At 42.0% G+C, this 26497-nt stretch overlaps 3 protein-coding genes across 4 annotated transcripts in view; 2 read left to right on the forward strand and 1 right to left on the reverse strand.

Moving 5' to 3' along the window:
* The first annotated feature begins 40 nt into the window (after window positions 1–40).
* On the forward strand, window positions 41–6444 carry LOC118411479 (DPY30 domain-containing protein 1-like). 2 transcript variants are annotated; one of them, XM_035813765.1, is made up of 5 exons: window positions 41–220; window positions 1068–1242; window positions 3317–3442; window positions 4355–4498; window positions 6280–6444. In XM_035813765.1, the coding sequence occupies exons 2-5, from the start codon at window positions 1075–1077 to the stop codon at window positions 6427–6429; spliced, it is 588 nt and encodes a 195-aa protein (XP_035669658.1). In that variant the 5' UTR covers window positions 41–220; window positions 1068–1074; the 3' UTR covers window positions 6430–6444. The 2 variants fall into 2 exon arrangements, with proteins under 2 accessions (XP_035669658.1, XP_035669659.1); XM_035813766.1 differs by having other exon boundaries at window positions 49–220; window positions 3320–3442.
* A 13267-nt stretch (window positions 6445–19711) lies between these two features.
* Window positions 19712–22952, reverse strand: LOC118411476. The gene is made up of 5 exons (XM_035813759.1): window positions 22930–22952; window positions 22081–22204; window positions 21020–21460; window positions 20381–20639; window positions 19712–19813 (listed from the first exon to the last, which is right to left on the reverse strand). Exons 2-5 carry the CDS (start codon window positions 22194–22196, stop codon window positions 19739–19741), a joined length of 891 nt encoding a protein of 296 aa, XP_035669652.1. The 5' UTR covers window positions 22197–22204; window positions 22930–22952; the 3' UTR covers window positions 19712–19738.
* A 1628-nt stretch (window positions 22953–24580) lies between these two features.
* The window catches only part of LOC118411817 (U4/U6.U5 tri-snRNP-associated protein 2-like), a 40273-nt gene continuing 38356 nt past the window's right edge, over window positions 24581–26497 (forward strand). Inside the window, exon 1 of the mRNA XM_035814303.1 lies at window positions 24581–24591. Within this exon, the coding sequence (XP_035670196.1) occupies window positions 24581–24591 (11 nt within the window). The remainder of the gene's footprint in view (window positions 24592–26497) is intronic.

Consider the following 26497-nt stretch of genomic DNA (forward strand, 5'->3'; position numbering starts at 1 on the left):
TAAAAATTATGAAAAAAGTACACACGGTATCGTATAAAATACATAATGTCTAAATTTATCTTTTAGAATATTCCCACCATGCAACACAAATCTGACCTTTAACCTCCAAATCAACTGGTCCAAACAAGTCCTTAGCAACCACAACGCCACTTCTTCGGACGATTCAAGGCGATTTAACAGGTCAAAATTCACATTTCTGACGGACCGACTGGCTTCCCTGGTAAGTGCTACACCATAGAAAATACAATTATGTCGTTGGCTTTTTAAACTTCCAGAAATCTTTGTTTTGGTGGAAATAAATTTACTGTCATATGCTGAAACTAGTGAAAAAGAATGATTTTCCCATAATTTCTTGTTTTGCAGATAGAGATTGATAGTTGGAATAAGAGGGAATTTTATTCACATAGACTTCCTCTTTCTGCTTCGGTCTGTATGTAAGGCTGCTGAATTAGCAACTTCCCATTATATTACGTATTAGATTATAGCAAGCTATATCCAACAAAATTGCACAAATTTTGTACATTATATTCTCCCGTTTTTCTCACCTTGACAATTTGTATGCATTATAGCCTGAATGATGTCAACAAAAACCTCACACTTAGATTGTATGCTATATTGTATGATGCCCAAGTAGTCTGTGCCACAATATGTAGGCTACTGAATATTGCATTTGATTTGAGACACAAGCAAACAAGCAATATCAGAGGGCATTCTGGCTAGCCTGGTATCCAGCCATATTATAGCTCTCGTGTCTCTTCTGTCCTCTCCGTATTTGCAGAAAGGACAGAAGAGACTGGATACCTGGCTAAGTTCTGGCACTTTGACAGTTCACCCCTTGCAGTCAGGACAGAATTATCTGCACACTCACGCACTGAATGGCGAACAAACAATAGGTTCTATAACTCAGCCCATCTCTCCCCCAGGTTGTTGATGGTCACTGGGCGCACTGAACACTGAGTACCTAAAGACACACCTGGGCTCCTGCATTACTACGTGTTATCTGCGTAGACAAACAAAAAATTAACAAACAAACAAATAAATAAGTACACTGTACATTTCTTCCCCAGGTTGTTGATGGTGCGATCACTGGGAGCGATGGACACAGAGTACCTAAAGACACACCTGGGGTCCTGCATGACAGAGTGTTTAGCGGAGGTGGCAGAGAAGAGACCGCTGGATCCCATAGAGTTCATCGCACACTGGCTCTACAAGTACAAGCAGAATGAGGCATACCTCAAACAGGTAGGGATCCCGTCTGTAGTCCATAATTCAATCATTATAATCTTTTGGGGGTCAGCACAAGTAGTAGTCAGACTTTTGTCAGTTTTGACCAGTCAACTTGGACCAACATCATGAATGCTAGGTTAGGGTTAGGACTCAACCTGGGTTAGGGTTAGGGTTAGTGTTAGTGTTAGTGTTAGGGATATATAGGCCTCTTCACATTTTGAATGTTCTTAACAGACTGGAGATGTTACTGTAAATGCAGAAATGTTGGTGGATTAGTATTCGCGGTTTTCGCGGTGACCACTTCACCGCGAACTTAAAACCACAGCGAACATTTTTATATTATGATATTAGGCCACACCAATTTAATTTCTTGGTTCACGGATTTTTTCATAAAAAATATGGAGCGAGAGGGCGAAATAAAAATAAAAATTGTAAAATGGTTGGGGTAAAGGTAAGGGCTAATCCAAAACATAAAGAATAAAAAGTTTTCAGCTTGAAAAAAGTACAAAAACACTATTACTGTACAGTAACAACACCTGTTCATTGAAAATTACAAAAGTAGTGTCAGTTTTTATGTTTGCTACACCAGAAAGTTGGTGAATGGTTTCATTAATGGTGAAAATTTGATGAGTGGTAATTTTTATTTTTATTTTTTTTCCAAAAAATAGGAGCGAGCGAATCCGTGAACCAAGAAATTGAATTGGTGTGGCCTTAGACTGCAGTCTATGGTGTTACCGCGAAATTAAAACCACCACGAAAAGTCCTTTTCCCTACTACTGCAAAATTAAATCCCCGCGAGCTTAAATGCATTTACAGTACTTCAAATGTTACTTCAAGATGTTAAAAGAATGTGGAACTGCATTCCAATCTCTTTTTCTTGGACATTTCCTTGGACCATGATTCTTGAAGTTATCTTGTCAGAACAAAACTTGTAGCTTTTGCTGCACATACATGTGTCGCCTTGTTGGGTTTTCATGTATACGTTATGGTCACAGATACATTTGTACTTTGCCTCTCTTGTTGCATAGAACAGGCCATAGTGCAGCATAGACCACTAGTAGTAATCTGCATTATATGTGATCTGTCTATTGCTTGATGCAATCTGGATTCATCTCTAGTATGTAGATACTTTGTACAAGCAGGAACTATATATAGATCTATTTGTCTTTTAAAACTTTCTGCTTCCCATCATGGCTTCATTTCATGTATATAGATACTTAATGTACAAGCATGAACTCTGTAATCTATTTGTCTTTTAATCCTTGTCCCCATCATCTGATGTAGCAATATCTATTTGCCTTTTAACACTTTCTGCCTCCCTGCATTTCTTCTGGCCTGGACTCCATTGTAGCAGGTACTGACAGCTTATTTCTTCAGTTGTGCTCTTTTCACTAATGACCTTGATGTAGTCATCAGCTAAGATGGTCCTTCTGTATGAATAACACTTAATGATGCTTCCTAATTCATCATACCCAACAACAACTGTTGCTTGTAGTTGTAGTAGCTACTTAGTAGTTTTGTGTTTGTTTAAATTTATTTTTTGCTTTGTGTTGTGACCATTGATGAAAATGTGACTTGTTCATGACAACTACTGTATTAATTTTTTATATAGAAAGTTCAACTATTTATGAATTTTTGTTATATGAGTTATTCAATGTGGTCAAGATTCTGAAGTTTGTCTATTAGTCTACAAGTACAAGACATCATTTGTGCATTGTTCTCTTGCTTAGTCATTGTTCCTGACCTTGGATATGATGTTTAAAAAAAGGGCTAATGTCATGGAGACTAGGATAAGCAAACAAACAAACAAATTGATTCATTAATATCAACCTTATGTCTTGACTATGTCTCTTTTTTGTTTCCAATTAGGCTATTGAGAATGTGTCTTAACACCATTTTCATATCAAAACATTTCTGGTAAAACATTGCTGCTCAAAAGATCTCAATAGTGTTACTGAAGTAAGGTAGTGGATACTACCTGAAATATCTGACCATTTCCAAGTTCTATGCAGTTGCATGACTTACTCTTATCTTGGCTATCTTTTTACCTGGATGTCTAACCTTCATCGCGGATACAAATTTATGATTTCAGGAGGATGAGAAGGCAGAGCAGCTTGCTACAGAACGGGAGGAGGCGGCAAGAGAGATGGAGAGACAGGAGAAGATGAGAGAGGAGGCTGACAGGATACTGAGGGAGGAGGAGGAGAAGAAGAGGGTAAGCATGGATGGATGGAAGGAAGGAGTGATGGGATAGAGGGAGGGAGGGAGGAAGGAAGCTTGAGAGATGAGAGGAAGGAGAAGATGAGAGAGGAGGCTGACAGGATACTGAGGGAGGAGGAGGAGGAGAAGAAGAGGGTAAAGATGGCTGGCTGTCTGGATGAATGGATGGATGGATGGAAGAATGGAGTGATGGGATAGAGGGATGGAGTGATGGGATAGAGGGAAGGATAGAGGGGAGGGAGGGAGGAAGCACAAGAGATGGAGAGACAGGAGAAGATGAGGGAGGAGGCTGACAGGATACTGAGAGAGGAGGAGGAGAAGAAAAGGGTAAGGATGGATAGATGGATGGAAGGATGGAGCGATGGGATAGAGGGAGGGAGGGAGGAAGTATGAGAGATGAGAGGCAGGAGAAGATGAGAGAGGAGGCTGACAGGATACTGAGGGAGGAGGAAGAGAAGAAAAGGGTAAGGATGGATAGATGGATGAAGTGTGAGATAGAGGGAGGGAGGGAGGAAGCATGAGGGAAGGAGACACTGGAGAAAATGACGGAGGAGGCTAATAGAATACTGAGGGAGGAGGAAGAGAAGAAGAGAGTAAGGATGAAAGGAGGGAGAAAAGTTATAAAGGAAGTTGTAAAAGCACAAAAGAAATTGTATTGTGCTGTACTTAATGTTAATTTTTTTCCATGTGGGATTTTGTGAAATCTTGGAGAAAAATTGCAATGTATTGTTAAGAATGAAGAGGGTCTCCTTTTCCAGTACAATTTGAACTGACCTGCTCTCACACCCATACGCTAACACAAAGTTATCCCTACGTACAGCAACATAGTCATGATGAGTATACTCTAAATCCTTCCTTAAGTACAGTAGCATAGTCTCATTGCTTCCATGTTTGCTGTGATGTTCAGGAGTTGATAGCCCAGAAGGAGGCAGAGGCTCAGCAGGAGAAACCAGTGAAGGAGACGTCCAGCATGCCGGGCGCTCCGACGTTAGAGACGGTTACCGAAGAGATGGAGGCAGCGGAGGCAGCAGCGGCTGCAGAGAAGCCTGTGGTAAGGCTATGATATATGATACACAATGTAGTTGCATGTAAAGTGTTGCTAAAGTGAAACCTATAGTTTAACTGCTGAGGAGCCTGTGGTAAGGCTATAAATACCTGAAGAAAGGCCTGTGATGAGGCTATAGTTACATGTACCAGTGGCTGCAGAGAAGCCTGTGTCTAGGCTAGGAAACCTTGATAGAAACTTCACATGGCTGTAGTGAAGCCATGGTAAGGAAATAGTTACATTACAAAACTTCAGTAAAGACTTTGGATATAGATAACTGCAAAGAAGCCTGTGGTCAGGCTATGATAACTAATTAGTTACATTTACAAATAGATATCTGCAGAGAAGCCTGGGGAGGCTTTTTTTTTACATGTAACTGCAGAGAAGTCTGTTGGTGCGAAAATGTTTAATCACGAGTCATATCATAGCAGATGAAATGTCTTTTATCTAAAACCAAAGTTATGTTGTCTTCCTCATGTGGGGAATTGCTGCTTTTAACAATATTTTTTTCATGCTCCACCTGGATGTTGCTAGCATCTTTCCCATTTGTAACTCACACAAAAATTATGAACACATGAATATGTCCAATTGGAGTGCCCTCAGATAATGCACGGCTCATTCATTTGAAGAGTGGTCAGTTCATTGCTCACATCACATCACATCTGAAACTGAATCACACAGCTGCGTTGACTGCAAACAATATACCCACTTGATCTGGCCCGCTGGTACAGTGCAAGCCACACACATACAGTTTCACCCACCATGCGTTACGGTTTGTCTCACTCCATCCAAGGTGCTGTTTAGGATGAGTGAGATCGGAGTTCCTGGCATTGTTGTCACTGGTGTGAGTACTGAAGGGTGCACAGTGCATTGGTGACTGTACACATAGTTGTTCGAATCCATTTGATTTGCACTGGGTGAAAGTCTTACAAAAAAATAGTATTTTGCAGTGAAAAACTGTTCACTACCAATGTACAGTATAGAAGTATTCATAGATTCTAATTTCTATGTTTAGTCTAGGTGACAAGATACGAATTGCACCTCTACTAGTATTCTCTGTAGTTCACCAATTTTCATTTTGCGTCTTGGGTTCCAAAGATTCCAAAGTACATCTTTGTCACCACTCACTATCATTCCTGGTGTCCCAATTGCCATGATGCTGTATATCTGTGCTAATATTATTTAAGGCTACTTAAAAATATGTTCGTACAGGAATCATGATCAGGGGCATAACTCTCCAAGTAAACATTGATTTTTAGTAGGCAGGAGAGAGTTTTTTTGCATTTGTTTGCTTATCTATTTGCCTAAAGGAGAGAGTCAGAGTGAGTGAGTGAGTGAGTGAGTGAGTGAGTGAGTGAGTGAGTGAGTGAGTGAGTGAGTGAGTGAGTGAGTGAGCGAGCGAGCGAGCGAGCGAGTGAAAGAAAGAAAGAAAAAGAAAATGAAAGAAAGGAAAAGAAAGAAAGAGAGGAAAGGAAAAAGACAAAGAAAAGAAAAAGAAAGAAAGAAAAGAAAAATGGCAATCAGAATAATGTGTGCAGGTAAGCTGTACAAGGTAAAACATGTTTGGATGTTGGTGCTAGCCATGATAACCATGATGGAGGAATGAAAGTTTTTTTATTGGGGTTTTCAAAGGAAAAAAAAAACAAGGAGGAACCATGCAACAAATCGATGATATCAGATAATAGTACAAATCAAAGACATGTATACAAGAATAGCACAATTGATAAACAAAGATTTCATGACATAGCAATATGTGTGCTGACAGCATGTTTTCCCATCTCCCACAGGAAGCCGAGGGGGAGGGGGAGGAAGCAGAGGCTCCTGCTGAGGAGGAGGGGGAGAAGGAGGAGCAGGAGGCACCTGCAGCAGGTGAGGAAATCTCAGACTTCAGACATCATAGACAAAAATTCATAACGTATGCTGTAGCCAGGTCATGATCATTCCTGGCAATGGTTTGCGATAAATCATACCACCCTCACTACGAATCAGGAAAAATAAAATGGCTTCCCTACGAATTTCAGGAAGTTAAAAAGGCCTGCCTACGCCTTTCGGAAAAGAGCATGCAGACCCTTGTACATACCTGGTACTTAGAGGTATCCGCTTTTTTCCAACACTAGAAATCTACAACAACAATGTAGATGTACTACATGTAGCTTAGAAGAGTTTTGGCTGTATTTATCAGCACTTATCAACTACTACTATCAAATGCTTGACATTGGACTTGTTGTATTCCTTATTGGACTTATTGTATTATTAATTACTTGACATTATAATGTTACCTTTGGACTTAGTCACTAGCCTGATTACATGCTTTAGTAGTAAAATCATGTAAACTTTGGCTGAGCCTTGTGAATAAAGTAATGTTTCTCCCAACTAACTGTAAGTTTTTTTCTCTTTCCACAGAGGAGCAGTGATTGGAAACATCTTAAAAATGGACCAAACAAAAGCTACAAAAAGGATTGCCTGAAACTTGTCCCATTTTGATTGGTGAACTCCACTCTTTCCACCTGTTGTTTGCTGTTTGGCTCTGGGAACCCTTTAGAAAAGTTTTAACATATGGTGCCGTTCAAATGACATGACAGTTAAATCTCACGTGAAGAAATAAGTAAATGACAACATGGTAAAAATGGTAACATGCTCAAGAACACTTCAGTTAGTTCAGTTCATCCAAACGGCGACATTGTAGGAACACTTGTATTATCTATATTCATTCTGTTTGATGTGTGCCAATCTCTACAAGGGACCAAAATTGCATTGACATTTTTGTTCTGAAAATGCAAATGCATTACAGTAGAATATGAAGGAGCTGTTCAGTCAAAGAATTCTTAGCATAGATCTTATTTGTACATTCCGTTTTTCATTGAATTAGTTCATCATATATTACTACATGAATAAATACACAATGCTGCTGTAACAAACAAAGTAAGGGGGAAAGATGGCTAGAAAAATAACTAGTATGTATATGAGATGGAATAGAGGCATTTTGAATGGGTGGGTTAAAAGAAAATACTGGGAGTGTGGATATCAAAATACCAGCTTGTGCCCAAGTTCATTTTCCCTGGAATAGCGGTTTGTTTCCTGTCAGCTGAAGGCAGATCCTATAGGTCTACACTGTATGTTGTTGAAAAATGTTTAGTAGCAATAGGCTCAATTTTATGAACAATTTATTCCTAAAAAATCACCATCACATCTTCTAAATGAATAGAAGATACTATTCATGATATTATGTCTATTCGTAAGTGCTGTTTTTTGTGTGTAAAGGTACAAGTTGTGGTTGTTGAGTACAATGCGTCATATTTGTATATAAGTGAATAAATAGACAGCACAAACAGAATGTGCAGAATTAATGACTTTTATTTCATTGTAATGTTATAATGTATTGTTTTTGTATATGGATATAAATCAAAACCTGGAGGACAGCAAAAGCCTGCAACTGTTCCAATAGATAGGTCCTATATATCTATAATTCTTATCAATAGACACTGCACTGCTACAGTATATCATGCATTCATGCAGATACACTTGATCATTATGTTACAACATTATCTTTGTAATTTACATCTACACATATACTCTCCTGCCATCAAACATCTTTTAGTTACAGCTGTTCCACACTCCTCCGTTGTTGATACATCAAATTGTAATTTGAACAGGTGGTCACAACCAAGTTTTCATGATTAGATATCTTCTTTAAAAGAAAGAGTTTGTTACCTGAGACTTGACAGCAGAATTGACTGCGACACACTTACCACCCTTTTTCCCCATTGCCAATGACATAATGTCCTAACTTGAAAGTTCGTCTGTGTTGATACAAGACATTCTGGATAAGTTGAACTGTAATTTCCAACACGAAAACTGGATTCACACAAATTTTCGACTGAACAGCTCGAGTCTTTGTCAAAGGCGCCATAGACTTCCTGCAACTTATGATCCACTGCTAACCGAGTCACGTGTGCTATCTACATAACATGACGTCACATAAGCAGTGGATTCATTCCACTCCTTGACAAAAACTGTTAAGTTGAAAATTTGGGTAAGTCCAATGTTCGTCTTGGAATTTACAGTTCAACTTTTCCAGGATATAAATAATTTGATATGCTATACGCATATGCATGCATACATCTGGTACCTTTTAGTGTATATCATGATTGCACAATACTTTCGTCTCCAAACAAAAAGAGCATATTTATTGATATGGCTATCAGTTTCAATTATATTTTGCACATTTTAGAAAGCTGATTGCTTTAATACTATCATTAGTGTATTACAGCAATGAAGGTTAGACATCCAGGTAATAAGATACGGCAAATAGCAATTACTCAAGCAACTAGATATGATCAGATAACCTCAATTTTTTTAGTGTCACTGGCAAAAGATAATATATGTTATCTGAAACGTATGACCGGTTCAAAAATCATATCCAGTTGCTTGAGTAAAATTTTGCATAAGTCTGTCATTATTTGGCACTTGTGTCAGAATGTGTTTTACTTCTTTCTTGGATAAGCTGGCTCATCTTCATTGCCCGATAGAAAATTGCCTTTCTGCAGTCACCAAGGTTACCCCCAGGCGACAACCAGGTTGTGAAGTGCACCGGCACATAAAACAATAAACCGGCAATGTCATCATGTGCAGTGTTCTCCCCTTAGATACTCTGCTTCACCTGTGAATACTGTTCAAAATACCTGATGGCCTTCTTGTAATCACCTAGGATGCCATAGGCCGTGCCCAATTTGTTAAGTGAGTCAACAATGTCAGAATGTGCACTTTTCTCCCCATAGATACACTGCATCATCTGAAGTGACTGTTCAAAATACCTGATGGCCTTTCTGTAATCACCTAGGTTGATATAGGCCGTGCCCAAGTTGTTCAGTGGCATGACAATGTCAGAATGTGCAGTTTGCTCCCCATAGATACTCTGCATCATCTGTAGTGACTGTTCACAATACCCGATGCCCTTTTTGTAATCACCTAGTTCGCAGCAGACCCCGCCCAGGTTGTTAAGTGACATGGCAATGTCAGGATGTGCAGTGTTTTTACCATAGATACTCCGCCTAACCTGTAGGGAATCATCATAATAGCTGGCGGCCTTTCTGTAATCACCAAGTTCGCGACAGACCCCACCCAAGCTGGTAAGTGAGGCAGCAATGTCAGAATGTGCACTGTTCTCACCATAGATAAGCCACCTCATCTGTAGAGACTGTTCATGATAGCAGACGGCATTTCTGATATCACCATATTCTTTATAGTTATTGCCCAAGCTATAAAGTGAGTCGGCAATGTCCGGATGTGCAGTAGTCTCTCCATAGATACTACGATTCATATGAAGTGACTGCTGAAAATAGCTCACGGCCTTTCTGTAATCACCAAATTCACTAAAGGCCGCACCCAAGTTGTTTAGTGTGTTAGCAATGCTGGGATGCGCAGTGTTTTCCCCACAAATACTCTTCCTCATCTGTAGTGACTGTTCACAATAGCTAACGGCATTTCTGTAATCACCAAGTCCAATATAGACCGTAGCCAAGTTGTTAAGTGAGTCGGCAAGGTCAGGATGTGCTGTGCTATCTCCATAGATACTCCGCATCATCTGAAGTGACTGTTCACAATAGCCGATGGCCCTGCTGTAATCACCAAGTTCCTTCCAGGCGTCGCCCAAATTGTTAAGTGTCGAGAAAATGTCAGAATGCGCAGTGTTCTCACGACAGATAATCAGCTGTGTCTGAAGTGACTGTTCATAATAGCTGATGGCCTTCCTGTGATTACCAAGTTCTCCCCAGGCGCCACCCAAGTTGTTAAGTATCGAGGAAGTGCCAGGATGCGCAGTGATCTCACCATATATTCTCTTGTTCATCTCTAGTGACTGTTCACCATAGAAGATGGCTTTTCTATAATTACCAAGTTTCCTCCAGGCCGAGGCCAAGTTGTTAAGTGACCTTGCAATAGAAGGATGCGCAGAGTCCTCTCCATAGATACTGCGGCACATCTGCAATGATCTTTCGTAACAGCGGACGGCCTCTCTTTGGTCGCCAAGATCCCCCCAGGCTTTGCCCAAGTTAGTGAGTGATCCGGCAATACAAGAATGTGCTGAGCTTTTACCGTATACAATCTGATTCATTTGTATTGACTGCTCCAAATAACCAACTGCCTTTCTGTAATCACCATGTTTACAACAAACATTACCCAAGTTGTTAAATGACGAGGCAATGTCCGGATGCACAGTATTTTTCCCATGGATGCTCAGGTGAATCTGTAGTGACTGTTCATAATAACTGGTGGCCTTTCCGTAATCGCCAAGTCTAATCCATGCCGTGCCCAAGTTGTTAAGTGACACTGCAATGTCCGGATGTGAAGTGTTCTCCCCAAGGATGCTCTGCTTCATTTGTAGTGACTGTTCATAGTAGCGAATTGCCTTTCTGTAATCACCAAGATCATACCAGGCCGTACCCAAGTTGTTAAGTGAGTAAGCAATACCAGGATGCACAGTTATCTTCCCATAAATATTTCGCTTCATCTGTAGTGAACGTTCCCAATAGCCGATGGCCTTCCTGAACTCACCAAGTTCGCTCCAGGCAGTGCCCAAGTTGTCAAGTGAGTTAGCAATGACAGGATGTGCAGTGTTATTCCCATAAATTATTTTCGACATTTGTAGTGTTTGTTCAGAATAGCTGACGGCCTTTCTGTAATCACTAAGTTCACAGCTGACCTCACCTAAGTTGCTAAGTGACGAAGCAATGTCAGGATGTACAGTTTTCTCACCATAGATTCTTCGCCTCATCTGCAGTGACTGTTCATGATAACTGAAAGCCGTTCTATGATCTCCTTGCTTGCCACAGGCATCACCCAGGTCAGTAAGAGCCTCAGCAATATCGGAATGTGCATTACCTTCACCATATTTATTTATGTAAGCATGTAGTACCTGTTCTGCACATTCCTTATAGTTTCTATAGTCACAAAGATTTCTGTACACTTTTGCTCTTTGTCCGGAAGAGTCGTCAAATAGAATTAATGATTCCTTTGTGAGCTTCCCGTGGACAATTTCTGAAATGAAGCCTTTTGTTGGCAGTGCTGTGTAATAGTATCTCATGAGCTGTTTTGCATTTGAACAGTAAAAGACTTTCTTTGATGTCTCCCCAATATCTGATTCTGTCGACATTGTAATTGATGACAAGGCTGACATGCTTTCCACCTGGCCTCCATTGCTCATGTATGTACGCAGTCGCAGTTCTGCTGAGATGCTTACCATCACCATCAAGTGATGTGCGTTTTCACTACTGATGACACCATTCTTGTGCAGATTGTCAATGGTCTCCCAGATTGTGGTCGGTGCTATGTTATGCAGTAGCGCCAAACACGACACTGCAAGGCTTGAAAATCGATACATATCCTTCTTTACATTCATCAACGTTGCAGGTAGAGATTCACATTTGAATAGTGGCGCATTATCAATCATATGAGTTATTGCTAATAGGGAACGAACTAGCCCGGGATGATTTCCTTGCTGTCGCTTAGTCCATAAAGTGAGATATACTTCTACCAACTTTTGTTCTCCTGTGATTAAACAGACATTTCCCAAAATACTAGCAAGATGATAGCCTTTCTCCAAGTGACGGGAGATGTCTTTTGCCATTAATTTGGACATCTCCATTGGTGTGTGGATAAGTTCACTTGTTGATGCGCAGTTTCTACCTCTGCCTAGTGGAGTTTTGCATGCATGTGGCATGGCTCCATCAAACGCAAACCCGCGCGGCGTTACTGAGTCATAGAACCAGTTGTCTAGTGGGTCGTCAGAGTAGAAATCATTGAGAGACCGAATTCCCATAGCAGGGAGAATGGTTTCTCCCAAACTAATAACTTTGAGATGCAGAAAATGAGTGAGATTGCGGAAATATGTGACGTTGGTCTCTGTTTCCTCCTCTACTAAGATGGCAAACTCTAGATCGGAATATGGTGTTACCAATCCTGTCGCTTGTGAACCCAAGCCTATCATGGCGTACTTACAGGGAGGGGGACCCATTACCTCCATACATTCATCTACTAAGCCAGCTATACATGTTTTTCGCTGACAAACAATTGTCTCAAACAATGCCTTGATCTCTTCCGCTCTCATTTTCTCAACTTCTCTTATCTTTGGGTTATCATCATCAAGACTGTATGGATCCACCTCTTGTTCGATTCTTTTGATCTCTTCTTTTACATTGTTTCTATTTTCTTTTAACATTAACTTGTGTTTCTTTGTGTCACCAATGTCTACCCTTTCTTCAATATTGAGCACATGCTTACAAAATGCATGACTTATTTCCTGGAGAGCTTCAGTTATGTCTTCTCTCCTTGACCTTACCAGTGCTGCATTACAGAGTGCAGCAGCCTTGGTGAAGTCTCCTCCATCCTTTGACTGGATTCCTCTCTTCAGGTAGACATCGCTTAACTTGTAGAGGGGCTCTGCTTCTTTGCAGTGTTGGTCAGGCTTTGAATCTGTAAAAATAATAGAATTCACAGGCTAGCAATGGCTTTATTCTATTTTACTGTTTACGTTGCCATATGAATTGAACTAATTTTTTTGCATGTGGTCATTGAAATAGTGTACAGTTTGATATCGCAGACTCACATTTAACATGTACAGACTTGAGCGCAGCCGCAATCTCTTGCTCTGCCTTGTCCAGGTCCCCTTTCTGCAAGGCCCTGCAGCCCTCCTGCATTTGCTCTTGGTATGTACTGTAAAGAGAGATGAAAATAAGCGATACACGTTTTTATTTGACCACCGATCATGAGTACACTTTTATTGAATGAATAGCAATGTGTTTAGTCACTCCAAATGCTTAAAACCTCACAAACCTCATAAAAGTTTGTCTTCATTCGTAGCTGACATCAGACATATAAAATAATGTCTGTTGACTTGCTGATTTGGAAGAACAAGTAATTCACAGCTCACAAACCTGTCGGTGTCTCCCTGTGTTTTGTCACTTGTCTTCACGAGTCCGGCGTTTTCCTTTCCTGTGCTCATTCTATGTGGAATAATAAAACAATATCAGCATATATCTATTAGATATAGTGACAGGGCACCATGCATCAGTGAACCCAGCCAATTCGTGACCTGGGAGTCTAAGGGTAACACAGTAAATAGCCGGTCAGGATATTGGGTAGTGTGCGAAGTTTCTGTACTAATAATAATGATAATCGCTGCAGTACACACGGAAGCCACACACAAAAATTCCCAGTAAATCGAGCATCAATGCAGTATAGCTGGTTTATTTTAAACAGTGTGAAGCTTGTAGTAACGGTTTACTACCTCGGTATGTCAAGATGGAGATAGTGGTCCCGAGTCACATCAGTTTCTCTGTTGGCTCCAAACTTGTGCCCCATTGATGATCTTTTTCCTTTTGGTCTTAATATATCTGCTGGTGGATGCTGAAAAATACAATCCGCAATTGCTATAATGTTTTACCTTGCACGTATATTCTGGAACATTGCTGCACTTACAATTAGGGTATATATGTCTTATCACATTCGAATACATATATATATTATTGACAAGTTACTTACTGATCGGTTGTATTTGTGAGAAGTTCAAAGTCGGTTGCTAATGTCATTAAATGATTGCTTGAAGTGTTGGTCATTAGTTTATGGAAGAAATTATTTGTGTGGTGTGGCAGATTTTGTTCGTCATTCTTAAGATAAGGATCCGAGTTGTTCTGTTTATTTGCGCAGGGAGGGGGGGGGGCGAGTGACGCACCCTTACAGGTGGACGCATTGCTCTGTCAAGAATACAATATGGGAAATAGTCACGAGAAAAATTGGCTGCACCATGTTAAAGAAATAGTAGATGACACAGGCTATTCTTTCTTATGGAACACAAACTACCCTACATTAGACAATAAAAATATATGTACATTGGAGATGTAAAAGAGGAGACTTACTGATATGTATGTTAAAACTGTCTTTAAATAATGGTAGGCTAAGATTTTACAAAAGTGTTAAATCCGAATACGCGATGGGAAATTACCTATATCATAACGTGTTTAATGTAAGATAAGAACAAGCGCACATCCGATAGAGATAGAAAAGGGCCGCAATAAACAGTTCCCTTTCCAAAGATTGTGTACATATTGCCCAATGAATGCAGTGGAAAAACATACCAAAAATCATGACGATCCGTCAACATGTTCATATTTTCTCATTAATTATGCAAATGAGGCCGTCATTTGCATAATTGATATGCATTGACATTTCTCTCTTTCTCATCTATATATGTAACAAGTTTGAAAGCCCTATCATGAAATGCACTGGATTTATAAACTTTCCTCATTAATTATGCAAATTAGTTGCTGATTTGAATAATTTGTATTTCTTTAGGTACATTTTTACTTGGGCTGTCTACATACCAAATATCATGACGATCCATCAACACGTTCTCGAGTTATTCTCGTGCAAAGTTTGAAAGGAAATCGGCGACTGCAGTTCCAAACAAGCCGCTAGGGGGTCCAAACTTACAGCACTTACTCTCTGGCTCAAGGGTTATCTGCCACTCAAAAATCATAACCACAGCATGTCCAAAACAAGAGATATAAAAAATTGAGTTTCTGCTGCAGTACCTTAGCAAGCCGCTAGGGGGCCCAATATCGAACTTGACCTTCGTTTTCCCGACCCCTACCCACCTACCAAATATCATTGGGATCCATCCACGGCTTCTTGAGTTATGCTGTTAACACACACACAGACAGACAGACTCACAAGCCCAAAACATAACCTTAGCCATTCTGGCAAAGGTAATGAAACACATTTTATCAGTCAGTGTACCCACTATGAATCCGAAAGAAACACATTATTTCAAACATTTGTCACAATTTCACCAAGCCTTTACCACCTAAGAGATCAACAAAAGACTATATTTCTACTAAAAGCACAAAATCCCACCATCATACAGAACGTGGGACAGTTCATTAACCACTGCCTTCAAAGAAGAAGTCAAACGCGACAATAGTATTTATTGTATCATATAGTTGATTAGTATGTATCACACTATCTAGTTCCCTTAGTCCTAGATTTTGTATAATTATGTAATTAGCCTTCGGGCATGATTTTGCAAATAAACAAACTTAAAACCAAATTAAGACTACTCACCCTTCTCACTGCTCCCCAGACCTTTACCATGTACAGGACACGGTGGTGCAGAGTCTCCTTTGTTTCAGGATCTCTACATCTTCTCAGGGCCTTGCCGTACATGGCAGCTGCCTTGGAGAACTGGGATAGATCAGAGGTTTTCCTGCCTTTCTCAAGGTAGTGATCTCCAAGAGATTTCATAACCTCAAGTTCCAAGAACATGTCGCCATTTTCTATTGCAGTCACTAATGTTTCTGTGTAAGCCTCCTCAACAGAACCCTGGAGTTCATTGTCACTTTTGTCTAAGTTGTCACACGTTTCTCCGACCCTTAAGACATTGCTTTCAGCTGTACCCCAGTAGTCTGATGACAACCACCGGAAGTGTGGAGTGTACTCCTGCAGCAGGCATCCGGAAAGTTTCTCCATGTAGCCAATACGGTGTTCAATTGTGTGTCCCATGTCTGGATCTGTGCAGCGCAGTAGGGCAGCAGCATACAGGGCAGCAGCCTTGTCAAACTCTGCTGAATCTTTGCTCTGTTTTCCTTTCTGAAGATGTAGGTCTCCAATACTTTTTAAGACTTCTACTTCCATAGAGACATCTATGCTCAGAAAAGCGTCTCTCAATGCCCGCCTATAACCGACGATTTGGCCGTGACTTTTCAGACACAGCTCTAATTCCCGTAACTTGTCTGCCAGGCTGGTCATATTGATTGATATTTTCACTTTCTCATTCCAGTTTGATTACCTTTAAAGAAAGGACAAAACAAGTTGCTCATATGTGCAGATTTGTACAACGATCTCAGTGCATGGGCGGCAGTCACTGTAACCTGACCTGCGTCTGCCATGACCTACCCCACGGCCACAATGTCTTGGGTTTTTCCGATGTAGCAGTCTACGTTAAGACTTAACGTTAACAAAGACTCCTATCGTTGTTGGATACTGCTGTATGGCCTTATTGAATAGTCTTTGATTCACAGTTGAAGATCTAAAGTGTATATTGTGTAGCTTGTTTTGACCAGATACCATCTATTTACAATCGCTGTAACCTTACCTGCGACCCACACCCCATAGCTGATTGTGCAGGGACACCTGTTTGTCTGATCTCTAAGGTCCCTTAAAACTGAGCGCTCACAGTAACGGAAAGTCATGTTGTGGTTGGAAACTATTGCATTTCACTATCGAAAACAGTCAGGGTAGCTTGGTCTAACCCACAATAGACCAGTGAGCACCTATTCACATTCACTGTAACCTTAACCGTTACATTATACTTCCATAACACCTCACTACCCTACCACGTATAGTTGTGTCCATAGTAACAGTGCCTTTCCTATCTACATGTTAACAGACCCAGTCTCCACGTACACAGAAACTGCTTTCGTGGTTGTATACTGTTGAATAAACCTCAAATCGATTTTGATTTGTATCTTTTACAGTTGTCGTGCAATAAAACTCTTTTTCTTTTTTATTCATGACAGGTTTGATACAGTTACAGTGGTAGAACAATAGTTTTGCAACATAAGTATTAACATAAACATAACCATAACGTATAACCAATGTACTTACTTTAGTCGTTTCAGGTCTACGTTGTCCTCGGTAGCGCTTAGGGTTATGAATAGCGGTTTTGTTCGTGTGGAAATTCTTCCTTTGTCTTCAGGATGCATGTACAGGTAAAGCTGAGTCGCGGTCCCACCTCGCGACTGGCGCAGGTGAGAGTGGAAGTCCCCAGGTGTGACGCACCTGTTGTAGTATGCTGGGGCGTCTGGGAAGGGGGATTCCCCAAGTGTCATGTTACATTGGCAGAACGGAGGGTGGGGTTGGGAGGTAACATTTTGTTTTCATTTTTGCTAAACGAGAAATATTTTAGGGACCATTTGCTTCCGTTTTGTCTACTATTATCATTCGATAGCAGACGCCAGATTTCTCGGGTAAGAATATTGCCTTTATCCAATTTACATGTGTACATTTGTGATCATTGACAGGTGATGACAACCATGTATGAAATATTCAAAAGTTATCAGATGCAATCCGGCAATAGAGAGCACATTCGTTGCTGTTGTTATCAGTTCAAACTACCTTTATTATCTGCTTTCGATATGTATATTTTTTCCAAGATATCGCCTGTGTCAGAGTGTGCTTTACGCCTTTCTTGGATAAGCTGTCCAGTACTCATTCCCTAATCACGATAGCTATCGGACGATCACCAAGGCTCCTCCAGGTGTAAGCCGAGTTGGTATAAGTAGATGTCTGGATGCCAAGTGTTCTCCCCAAAGATAAACAGCTTCATCAGTACTACTGAATGTCCAAAAAACTTATAGCCTAGGTTGTTTGACTGACCGTTTTCAAATTCTATTCAGTTGCCTGAGTAACCGTTTCTTAACACAGTACAGAAACTCGGTGGTAAAAAAAACCACCACACTCCAACATTACATAAAATATATATTTTATTAGATAACACATTTGAATAGTAATATTTTACAGCATATTTTTTTTACCCTGAATCATTCCGCATAGACCTCATCTCATCCGTATATATTTGACAATTCCGGAATTGCTACAAATGATTTACAACTTTTGTACAAAGCAGTTGTTAATAAAGTTGCAATCTGTAGAATGTTGTCATTTACACTCATTTTCTCTTTCATTTCAATTTTCAACTTACCATTTATGATATGCAGTATATAAAAACTGTTTACTGATTGAAGCGTTTTTGTTCACGTAGCCTGAATTACGTTTCCGGAATCTTGTACCAAATCATGCCAAAGTTTCATGGTCTTTGTAGTACATATTAGGGCTGGGTATCGGTACAGCGTACCGGTACAAAACCGGTTTTTCTTATTGGACCGGTCCAGAAAAACCGGACCTGAAAAAATTAGGCGGACCGGATGTTGGACCGATTAGAAAATTAACAGATTATTTTATAAGGCATTCACACGTTTTGGCGCTTGCAGTGGAAGAAAATAACAAGAGTGAAGTAGAGTAGAGTTTATAGTAATTTCAACCAAGTTTTACAGACATCGTACAGCTGCAGTTAGCGTTGTAGGATTTTAAAACGCCAGTGTAGGTCTAATACTCCACCAAACAGATTTCTTTGTAGTGAAGTGGACCATTGGTATGAGTCATACTGAATCAGGTCCAGGTTCAGGTCCGGACCTGGACCTGATCCTTTGGACCTGAACCGGACCTGGACCTGAATTTTCTGTACCGGTACCCACCCCTAGTACATATACTAGTACTGTAGATTTTTGCACACGGAAACAGCAATTCTGAAGAAGAAAAAAACACTCGCATTATGACCTATCACATCTCCCTCGCCATTTGTTGTAAATTGGAGCCGAATTAGTAAGACGGAAAAATAAGCCCTCTTACAGTTTTTGTACAGTCAAAGATGAATATGATTGGCCAATGATAAATATTTGCTATGCTATATTTTAATGTTTATGTGTAATTTACTGTACTTGAATAAGATGCGTTTTATATACATTAGCTTGGAGATTTGATTATGTATATTTTCCCTTCGATTATGTATCATTTCCATTTATACAAATGCTCTCAGTATAGTTTACGGAAGCATCATGTAACATACCCTGCATGAAATTATCTATCTTTAAATTTTCGTGACGACTGCGTAGATTTTTAACATCATTACAAATTTACATTTCTAAATATGTCAAGCCAACTAATTCAAAGCTTTGTATAATGTCGGCGTCCTGTTGTCAAACTTGTAACTTTTTTTAGCGCTTTAAGAAACGTTTTTCGAGAGGAGCTGATATGGATATTGAGTATAGGACATTAAACATGGCCGATGGGTTAGGCCGCAGCAAGTAAATCATATGAATGACAACAGCATGTGTATTAATGTTCGCCTGCATGTACGGGCTTGCCTTGAATGTATTTGTCAGGTTGGTAAGTAAATCGGTTACAATTCTAGTGTCACTTTAAGCATCTTGAATTCAGGAATAAAGGACATGATGGCTGTCAGACCTTTTGTTTTTTTTTACCCATTTTTGTTTTGTTTCCTCTCGCATTAGATTTGTATTGTACAGAGGATGTCATAAAAGCTATACTTGCTGTGGCCTTGCATGTTAGAATAGCAGATTATTAACTGATGGGCGATGCATTTCTGGGAGGACATGAAGGACGACTTCTTCAATCTCACAAGTTGGATTCCGGAATGACCCTGTAGACTCCGTACGGTGCGTAGCTCATAGCAGGCCGCTTGATTTTGAACTGTGGGCAAATCGCAAAGAATGCCATTAGTATGGTCATGTCGAGATGAACTGCCACGCTGGTCATCATGCACAGTGATTGGTCTACAGGAATGACAACGTACACCCTATATAACAGAGGTGCAAGCACTGACATGCAGTTAGTTCAAGGTTCTTTCTTTCTTTCTTTCTTTCTTTCTTTCTCTCTTTCTTTCTTTCTCTCTTTCTTTCTTTCTTTCTTTCTCTCTTTCTTTCTTTCTTTCTTTCATCTAAGACGTGTGTGTATGTGTTGTGTTGATATGGGCAGTCAAGTTTGAGACGAACAAACAAGCAAATCTAGCAAACAATAAAAAGATATACAGACGGTGAGCGCCATAGACTTCCTGCAACCTAGGATCCACTGCTTACTGAATCACGTGTTCTATCTGCATAACGTGAGGTCACGACAGCAGTGGATTGTTCATTCCTTGACAAAAGACTGGTGGTGTTCAGTCCAATTTTTGTGTTGGATATTACAGTTAAACTAAATCTTTAGTTCAATAAGTACTTCTACCAACACAGATGAACTTTCAAGTTAAGATATACATACGGTTCTGTCCGGGCCGAAGGTTTCCGTGTAAAGGCCTCCCCCTCGCTCAGCGGTCGGGTACGTCTCGTCTTCTGCAGGAACCGTCTGCGGGGACCGAGGCAGGTACCGGGGCAGGACGAACCGGCAGGAGGCGCTGCTGCCCAGGCCCTGCAGGTACACGTCACCACCCAGGCGGCGGGAGCCGAAGTAGGGGCTCCCCGGCTGCTGTTCTTGTATTTGACTTTGCTGTGAGATTGGCCGCAGCCTTGGGATGTGGGGCCTACGCAGGGTTAGTAAAAATAGTCATGAGAATCATTGGTACTGAACGGATGGCAAAAATACATGGCAAGGTAACGTTGTAAACATTTCTAAGATAACGGCTATTGTTCGGGTCTTCTTCTTTGCCGTGACACTGGCGCAGCCTTCGGATGTGGATCATGTGGAGTCTGTGTATTGTTGGTTAAAATGGTCATGAGAACGTAAATCTGTGGTATTGGACGGATGGCAAAAATACATAGTCTTTCCCAAATGACACAACATCTGTGGCATATCAGGGATTCGAACCCGGGACCTCTTGGTTCTGTGCCAAACACCCTAGCCGTTACGCCAACAAGACACCACTAGATATTTTGAGTTTAAGCATAAGAAATAAAAGATGACCTGTAGTCAATCAGGCGAGGACGACCGTAGTCTCGATCCCAGACGTCCTGGTCAGGCTCTCCGTCAGGCAGGTACGCTGGTTGTCGGGTTGGAATCGGCTGGTCCTCGATCCCGTTTCCGCCAGCCCAGTAGGCCCGGGAGCCGAGGCTGTAAACCTGGGTGAACAGTCCGCCTCCGTACTGACTCCCAGACTTCCCGCTCGAGGAGGAACTAGACAGTGGCGTGTCGGGTAGGAAGCGAGGGAGGCGGGTGGGATAGCGGATGGTGGAACGGGCGGGAGAGGCGGTGCTACCACCGGGGAGGTAGGACGGGCTGAAGCCGAAGTGGAAGTCGTCCCAAGCCAAATCCAGGTTCGGACCGCCAAGAGCGCCGCCGGTATGTCGAGCTCTCTTTCGCCTCCAGGAAAATCCCAGCGAAGAGCGCCCGTCCTCGACGACGTACCTTTTAACGAAAGATTTAGGGCCGTTAGTCACCCACTTGTGAAGGTATATCGCTACAGTGCTACAGCCCTTGGCAAAGCCACATCAACAGAAGCTGCAAGAAAGCGCGAATCCCTTACTACTCGAGAAACCCAACTCTGCCCTACCGGTGACAGGGACTTTAGAACCCGTAGTGGACTGATAAGCCGCAGCCGGACACATCGCGTTACGTTCTTGTTAAGAGATTCAGGAAGATGCATTTTATGTGTTTGACTCCAGGACGACTAGTGATGCAGAATTGTACTCACTAATGGAGATCATTTGAATAAACAATAATTGATGCATTTTATACTGATTTATAGTGAAGTGTTATTACAGGGACTGACATAGTGATGCTCAGCGTTCGGGATGATCGGAGATGGAAGATCATGGAACCGGGGACTTGTGTTAAGTAATTATTGACCGAGCTATGGTAATATTCATAGTACTAGGCTAGATTGTTACAGCGCTTTTGAGGGGTGCTATCCTGTTTTTTTGACTGCTAATACACGTACCTGACGTGATGGGGTGGCAATCGACTACGATGGACGAACAACCCATGAACACTCATGAAACGATCGGAAACAACAATCCGGGTCATACCTGTTCCACCTCCGTTTTCGGTGCCGTTTGATGTAGACGGCTCGGCCGATGGTGGCGCAGCACAGTAGCAGGAGGAGCGCGCCCAGACCGGACCCAACAGCGATCAGCAGCCACATGGTCTGGTCTGTGAGAACGCGAAGGTTAAAGTCAGTATGCATGTATATGTTACAGTGACTCATTACCTTCGCCAAGAAGGTTATATTTTTGGTAGGGTGTTTGTATGTATGTGTGTAGAACACCGGCATAACTGGAGAACGCATGGATGGATTGTATTGATATTTGGTATGTCGGTAGATCTTTATAACACCTAAAAACGATTAGATTTTGGGCCCCCTAGGGGCTTTTTACAGTACTGCAGCGGAACTTTCTGGCTTGATATCAATTTCTGGACATGCTGTGGTTATGATTTTTAAGTTGTAGATAGCTCGTGAGACCGAGAGTAAGTGGTATAGATCTGGGCACCCTAGCAACTTCTTTTGGAACTGCAGGGCAGGTTTAGTGTTAGACTTTGAAAGGGAATAACTCAAGAAGGATTGACGGATTGTCATGATTTTTGGTATGTAGATAGCTGAAGTGATGCTTCATATAATTACATATTAACCATGCAAATTGGAATCTAATTCCTCTATCTATCTTACCGCAGTCTTCCCTTAATAAGACATCTGGAGCCTCATAGGTCAAGTTTCAAAACCATTATTCAGCCTGTCAGCAAGTCAGTACGCATGGTAACAGTTATTCAAACAGCCGGATAAAATTTGGAAACGCTCAATGACATACGTTCAGCATCTGCTGTCTTCTGATAGTTACAGGATGAGGAACTATATATCTAGTAATCAGTGAGCAACTCACCTCGCGGTCCTGGGTCTGGCACAGACCTGAAAAATATTGCGAAAAAAAATCACTTGTAGGTTGGGATATGTTAATGATTCTTTACACCGAGGAACATGTCATGAAAGAAAGAACGGTCATCCTCAGTAATAGTAATTATCTTATATGTTCCGTAAAACTCGTATGGATTCCGCAAAATCCGTACGTTTCTTAGTAGTCAATCGTCTGTGTTCCTAACATTTCGTATAAATGTGTAAAAATATGTGCATAGACTTATCGGGACTTAAGATTATATAAACTGTATTTCTGTTATATGGTCTTATATATTTTTTTCTGTCCAATGAGGCTAAAAAAAGGTACTCCTTGGTGATTTAATATTGCCAGACTATGTGTTCCCCCTATCGATCCATAACAACGTTTTTATGCCTTTTCACTTTGTCACGTGCATGAATGTATGTGTGTACATTTTGTTATAAACATAGAACATGATTAATGTCCTATTATGTAACAAACTTCAAATACATTTCTATTAGCCTGGGTACCAACCTCAGCTCCGTAGTAACCGCTGGCTCAATCTTAGGGCCACACTGTCTTAATTTTATGGATGATCCTCTGGACGAATCCTAAAAACAATAATGTTACCGTCCTTGCCAAATCTAATGCGCGAAGACGAAAAAAAGAAAAAAAGTCTAGAAAACGTGATGTTGAACCACAGGACCTAACATCCAATCCATTCTTTTTCATGCTTGGTTTGTCTTATATTCATCTCCAGTAACACTGTAAGAGGCAATCGTCGCCATTTCAATCAAGTTTGCCCCGACACTGCCATGCCCCGACAATGTGCCCCCTAACCTATAGGCCCTATGGAGCAAATCCTCTGTTAGGCATGAAATTCTGATATTGACCAGGGATGCTATGCATAGTATTAAAATTGATAATCTCAGAAAATAAAAAGCATATCATAGGTTTTTGCATTAGGCCACAGCACGTAAATTTTATGGATGACATCATCTGCAGACTGCAAAAATAGTGTGATAGGGCGAAAAAAAACAAGATCGGTGAAAAAAACACAAGATGGCTACATTTTCAAAAATAGGCACCATAAAGTTGTGATGGATGTTGTAACAAGAATTAATTGATAAAGGGTACATGGTATGAGAGCCAATAAGGCATTCATTCCTGTATTTAAGACATGTACTGGTGTGGTAAAAGTGGCACTAGTGTGGTAGACTGGCATCACCAACAAAGTTCGTAACCACACTTATGGCTTCCATATTGGTGCCACTTTTACAACTATCCGATGAGTTTCATTTCTACAACTACAGTCCTGAGTACCTCGCAAGTGTCACTTCTACAAGTACAATCATTTGCAATTGCCTACAACACAATAATGACAATATATTTGCTCATTTTGGTACTTTATCGTCGTGTTGACCATCCCTACAGTAGAAAAAAAATCTTGTTTTTTTCTGAAAACAGGCGAAAATTAATGCACGCGCTGATGTCATCCATAAAATTTACTTGCTGTGGCCTTAGTTTGGGTTTAGGCACCGAAAACTTTCCCGATATATTGGCCGAGTACTTCCTGGTAAAGCGGCCCTATCGCCTGATTACCCAGATAATGCATTTTCGCATGAAGGCCGAAGAACACAGTGTTTCTACGCGACCCCCTATGACGCATGGGTAAAAAAGAAGTGCGACCGAAATCTTGAAGCGTACGTAAACACTGTCACGTAAAAGACAGCGGGGCATGAACTTTGCTATATGGTAGTATAGCGAGTCAAATTGCAGACCACATGTGAGAGATTGTGGTGCATGTTCGTCCATTCATTGTATCAATGCGCGTGACCTTTACAGCTGATTGCCTCGGTGAGTCGGCTGAATGTCCACATTACTCCCCCATGGTCTTAGCCTGGGTACCATCCTGGTAGTAGTTCGCTTCTACTCTGCTGCTTTGAACGTTCTTATTCTGTCGTATAGTCATGTGAGGTCTCTTTCTGGGCATATGTCGCGATTATACCTTCCGTGGTTCTCAAGGCCACGATGACGTCACAGGCCTGGACAGGTGAACACCCGATATCACCGCCTCAGTCGCTCAGACGGCTGCAGAGGCCGGATCTTCCGCACCAGGTCGATGCGGACGGGCGGCGGGTATGTCTTGGTGCTAAAATCCGGCGGTACTTCCTCGGTATAAAAAAAATAGGTGTAAAAAGCCCTGGCCTAATGCATTCCAATGGGGCCCAGGGCTTTTTAAGGGCCCTTAAGAGCGGCGACGAGATGTGCGCCCGCCATGGGTCCCCAGCCATGCCCCTGGCCAAGGCCCTGGGGATAGGCACCATAGTCTTGGGGATACAGGTCTCTTTCTGGGCATATGTCGCGATTATACCTTCCGTGGTTCTCAAGGCCACGATGACGTCACAGGCCTGGACAGGTGAACACCCGATATCACCGCCTCAGTCGCTCAGACGGCTGCAGAGGCCGGATCTTCCGCACCAGGTCGATGCGGACGGGCGGCGGGTATGTCTTGGTGCTAAAATCCAGGCGGTACTTCCTTGGTATAAAAAAAATAGGTGTAAAAAGCCCTGGCCTAATGCATTCCAATGGGGCCCAGGGCTTTTTAAGGGCCCTTAAGAGCGGCGACGAGATGTGCGCCCGCCATGGGTCCCCAGCCATGCCCCTGGCCAAGGCCCTGGGGATAGGCACCATAGTCTTGGGGATACAGGTCTCTTTCTGGGCATATGTCGCGATTATACCTTCCGTGGTTCTCAAGGCCACGATGACGTCACAGGCCTGGACAGGTGAACACCCGATATCACCGCCTCAGTCGCTCAGACGGCTGCAGAGGCCGGATCTTCCGCACCAGGTCGATGCGGACGGGCGGCGGGTATGTCTTGGTGCTAAAATCCGGCGGTACTTCCTCGGTATAAAAAAAATAGGTGTAAAAAGCCCTGGCCTAATGCATTCCAATGGGGCCCAGGGCTTTTTAAGGGCCCTTAAGAGCGGCGACGAGATGTGCGCCCGCCATGGGTCCCCAGCCATGCCCCTGGCCAAGGCCCTGGGGATAGGCACCATAGTCTTGGGGATACAGGTCTCTTTCTGGGCATATGTCGCGATTATACCTTCCGTGGTTCTCAAGGCCACGATGACGTCACAGGCCTGGACAGGTGAACACCCGATATCACCGCCTCAGTCGCTCAGACGGCTGCAGAGGCCGGATCTTCCGCACCAGGTCGATGCGGACGGGCGGCGGGTATGTCTTGGTGCTAAAATCCGGCGGTACTTCCTTGGTATAAAAAAAATAGGTGTAAAAAGCCCTGGCCTAATGCATTCCAATGGGGCCCAGGGCTTTTTAAGGGCCCTTAAGAGCGGCGACGAGATGTGCGCCCGCCATGGGTCCCCAGCCATGCCCCTGGCCAAGGCCCTGGGGATAGGCACCATAGTCTTGGGGATACAGGTCTCTTTCTGGGCATATGTCGCGATTATACCTTCCGTGGTTCTCAAGGCCACGATGACGTCACAGGCCTGGACAGGTGAACACCCGATATCACCGCCTCAGTCGCTCAGACGGCTGCAGAGGCCGGATGGTACC

Source organism: Branchiostoma floridae, chromosome 3, assembly GCF_000003815.2.
Source record: "Branchiostoma floridae strain S238N-H82 chromosome 3, Bfl_VNyyK, whole genome shotgun sequence".
Lineage (NCBI taxonomy): Eukaryota > Metazoa > Chordata > Leptocardii > Amphioxiformes > Branchiostomatidae > Branchiostoma > Branchiostoma floridae.

Excerpts from the sequence above, each read along its gene's own strand:
- LOC118411479 (XM_035813765.1), top strand. The coding sequence starts at position 1,075 with ATGGTGCGATCACTGGGAGCGATGGACACAGAGTACCTAAAGACACAC. Across the intron at positions 1,243-3,316 it reads ATGAGGCATACCTCAAACAG|CAGGAGGATGAGAAGGCAGA; the intron begins GTAGGGATCCCG and ends AATTTATGATTT. Across the intron at positions 4,499-6,279 it reads CGGCTGCAGAGAAGCCTGTG|GAAGCCGAGGGGGAGGGGGA; the intron begins GTAAGGCTATGA and ends CATCTCCCACAG.
- LOC118411476 (XM_035813759.1), bottom strand. The coding sequence starts at position 22,196 with ATGTGGCTGCTGATCGCTGTTGGGTCCGGTCTGGGCGCGCTCCTCCTG. Across the intron at positions 20,640-21,019 it reads CCTCGCCTGATTGACTACAG|GCCCCACATCCCAAGGCTGC; the intron begins GTCATCTTTTAT and ends AACCCTGCGTAG. Across the intron at positions 19,814-20,380 it reads CCTTCGGCCCGGACAGAACC|TTCAAAATCAAGCGGCCTGC; the intron begins GTATGTATATCT and ends ATTTGCCCACAG.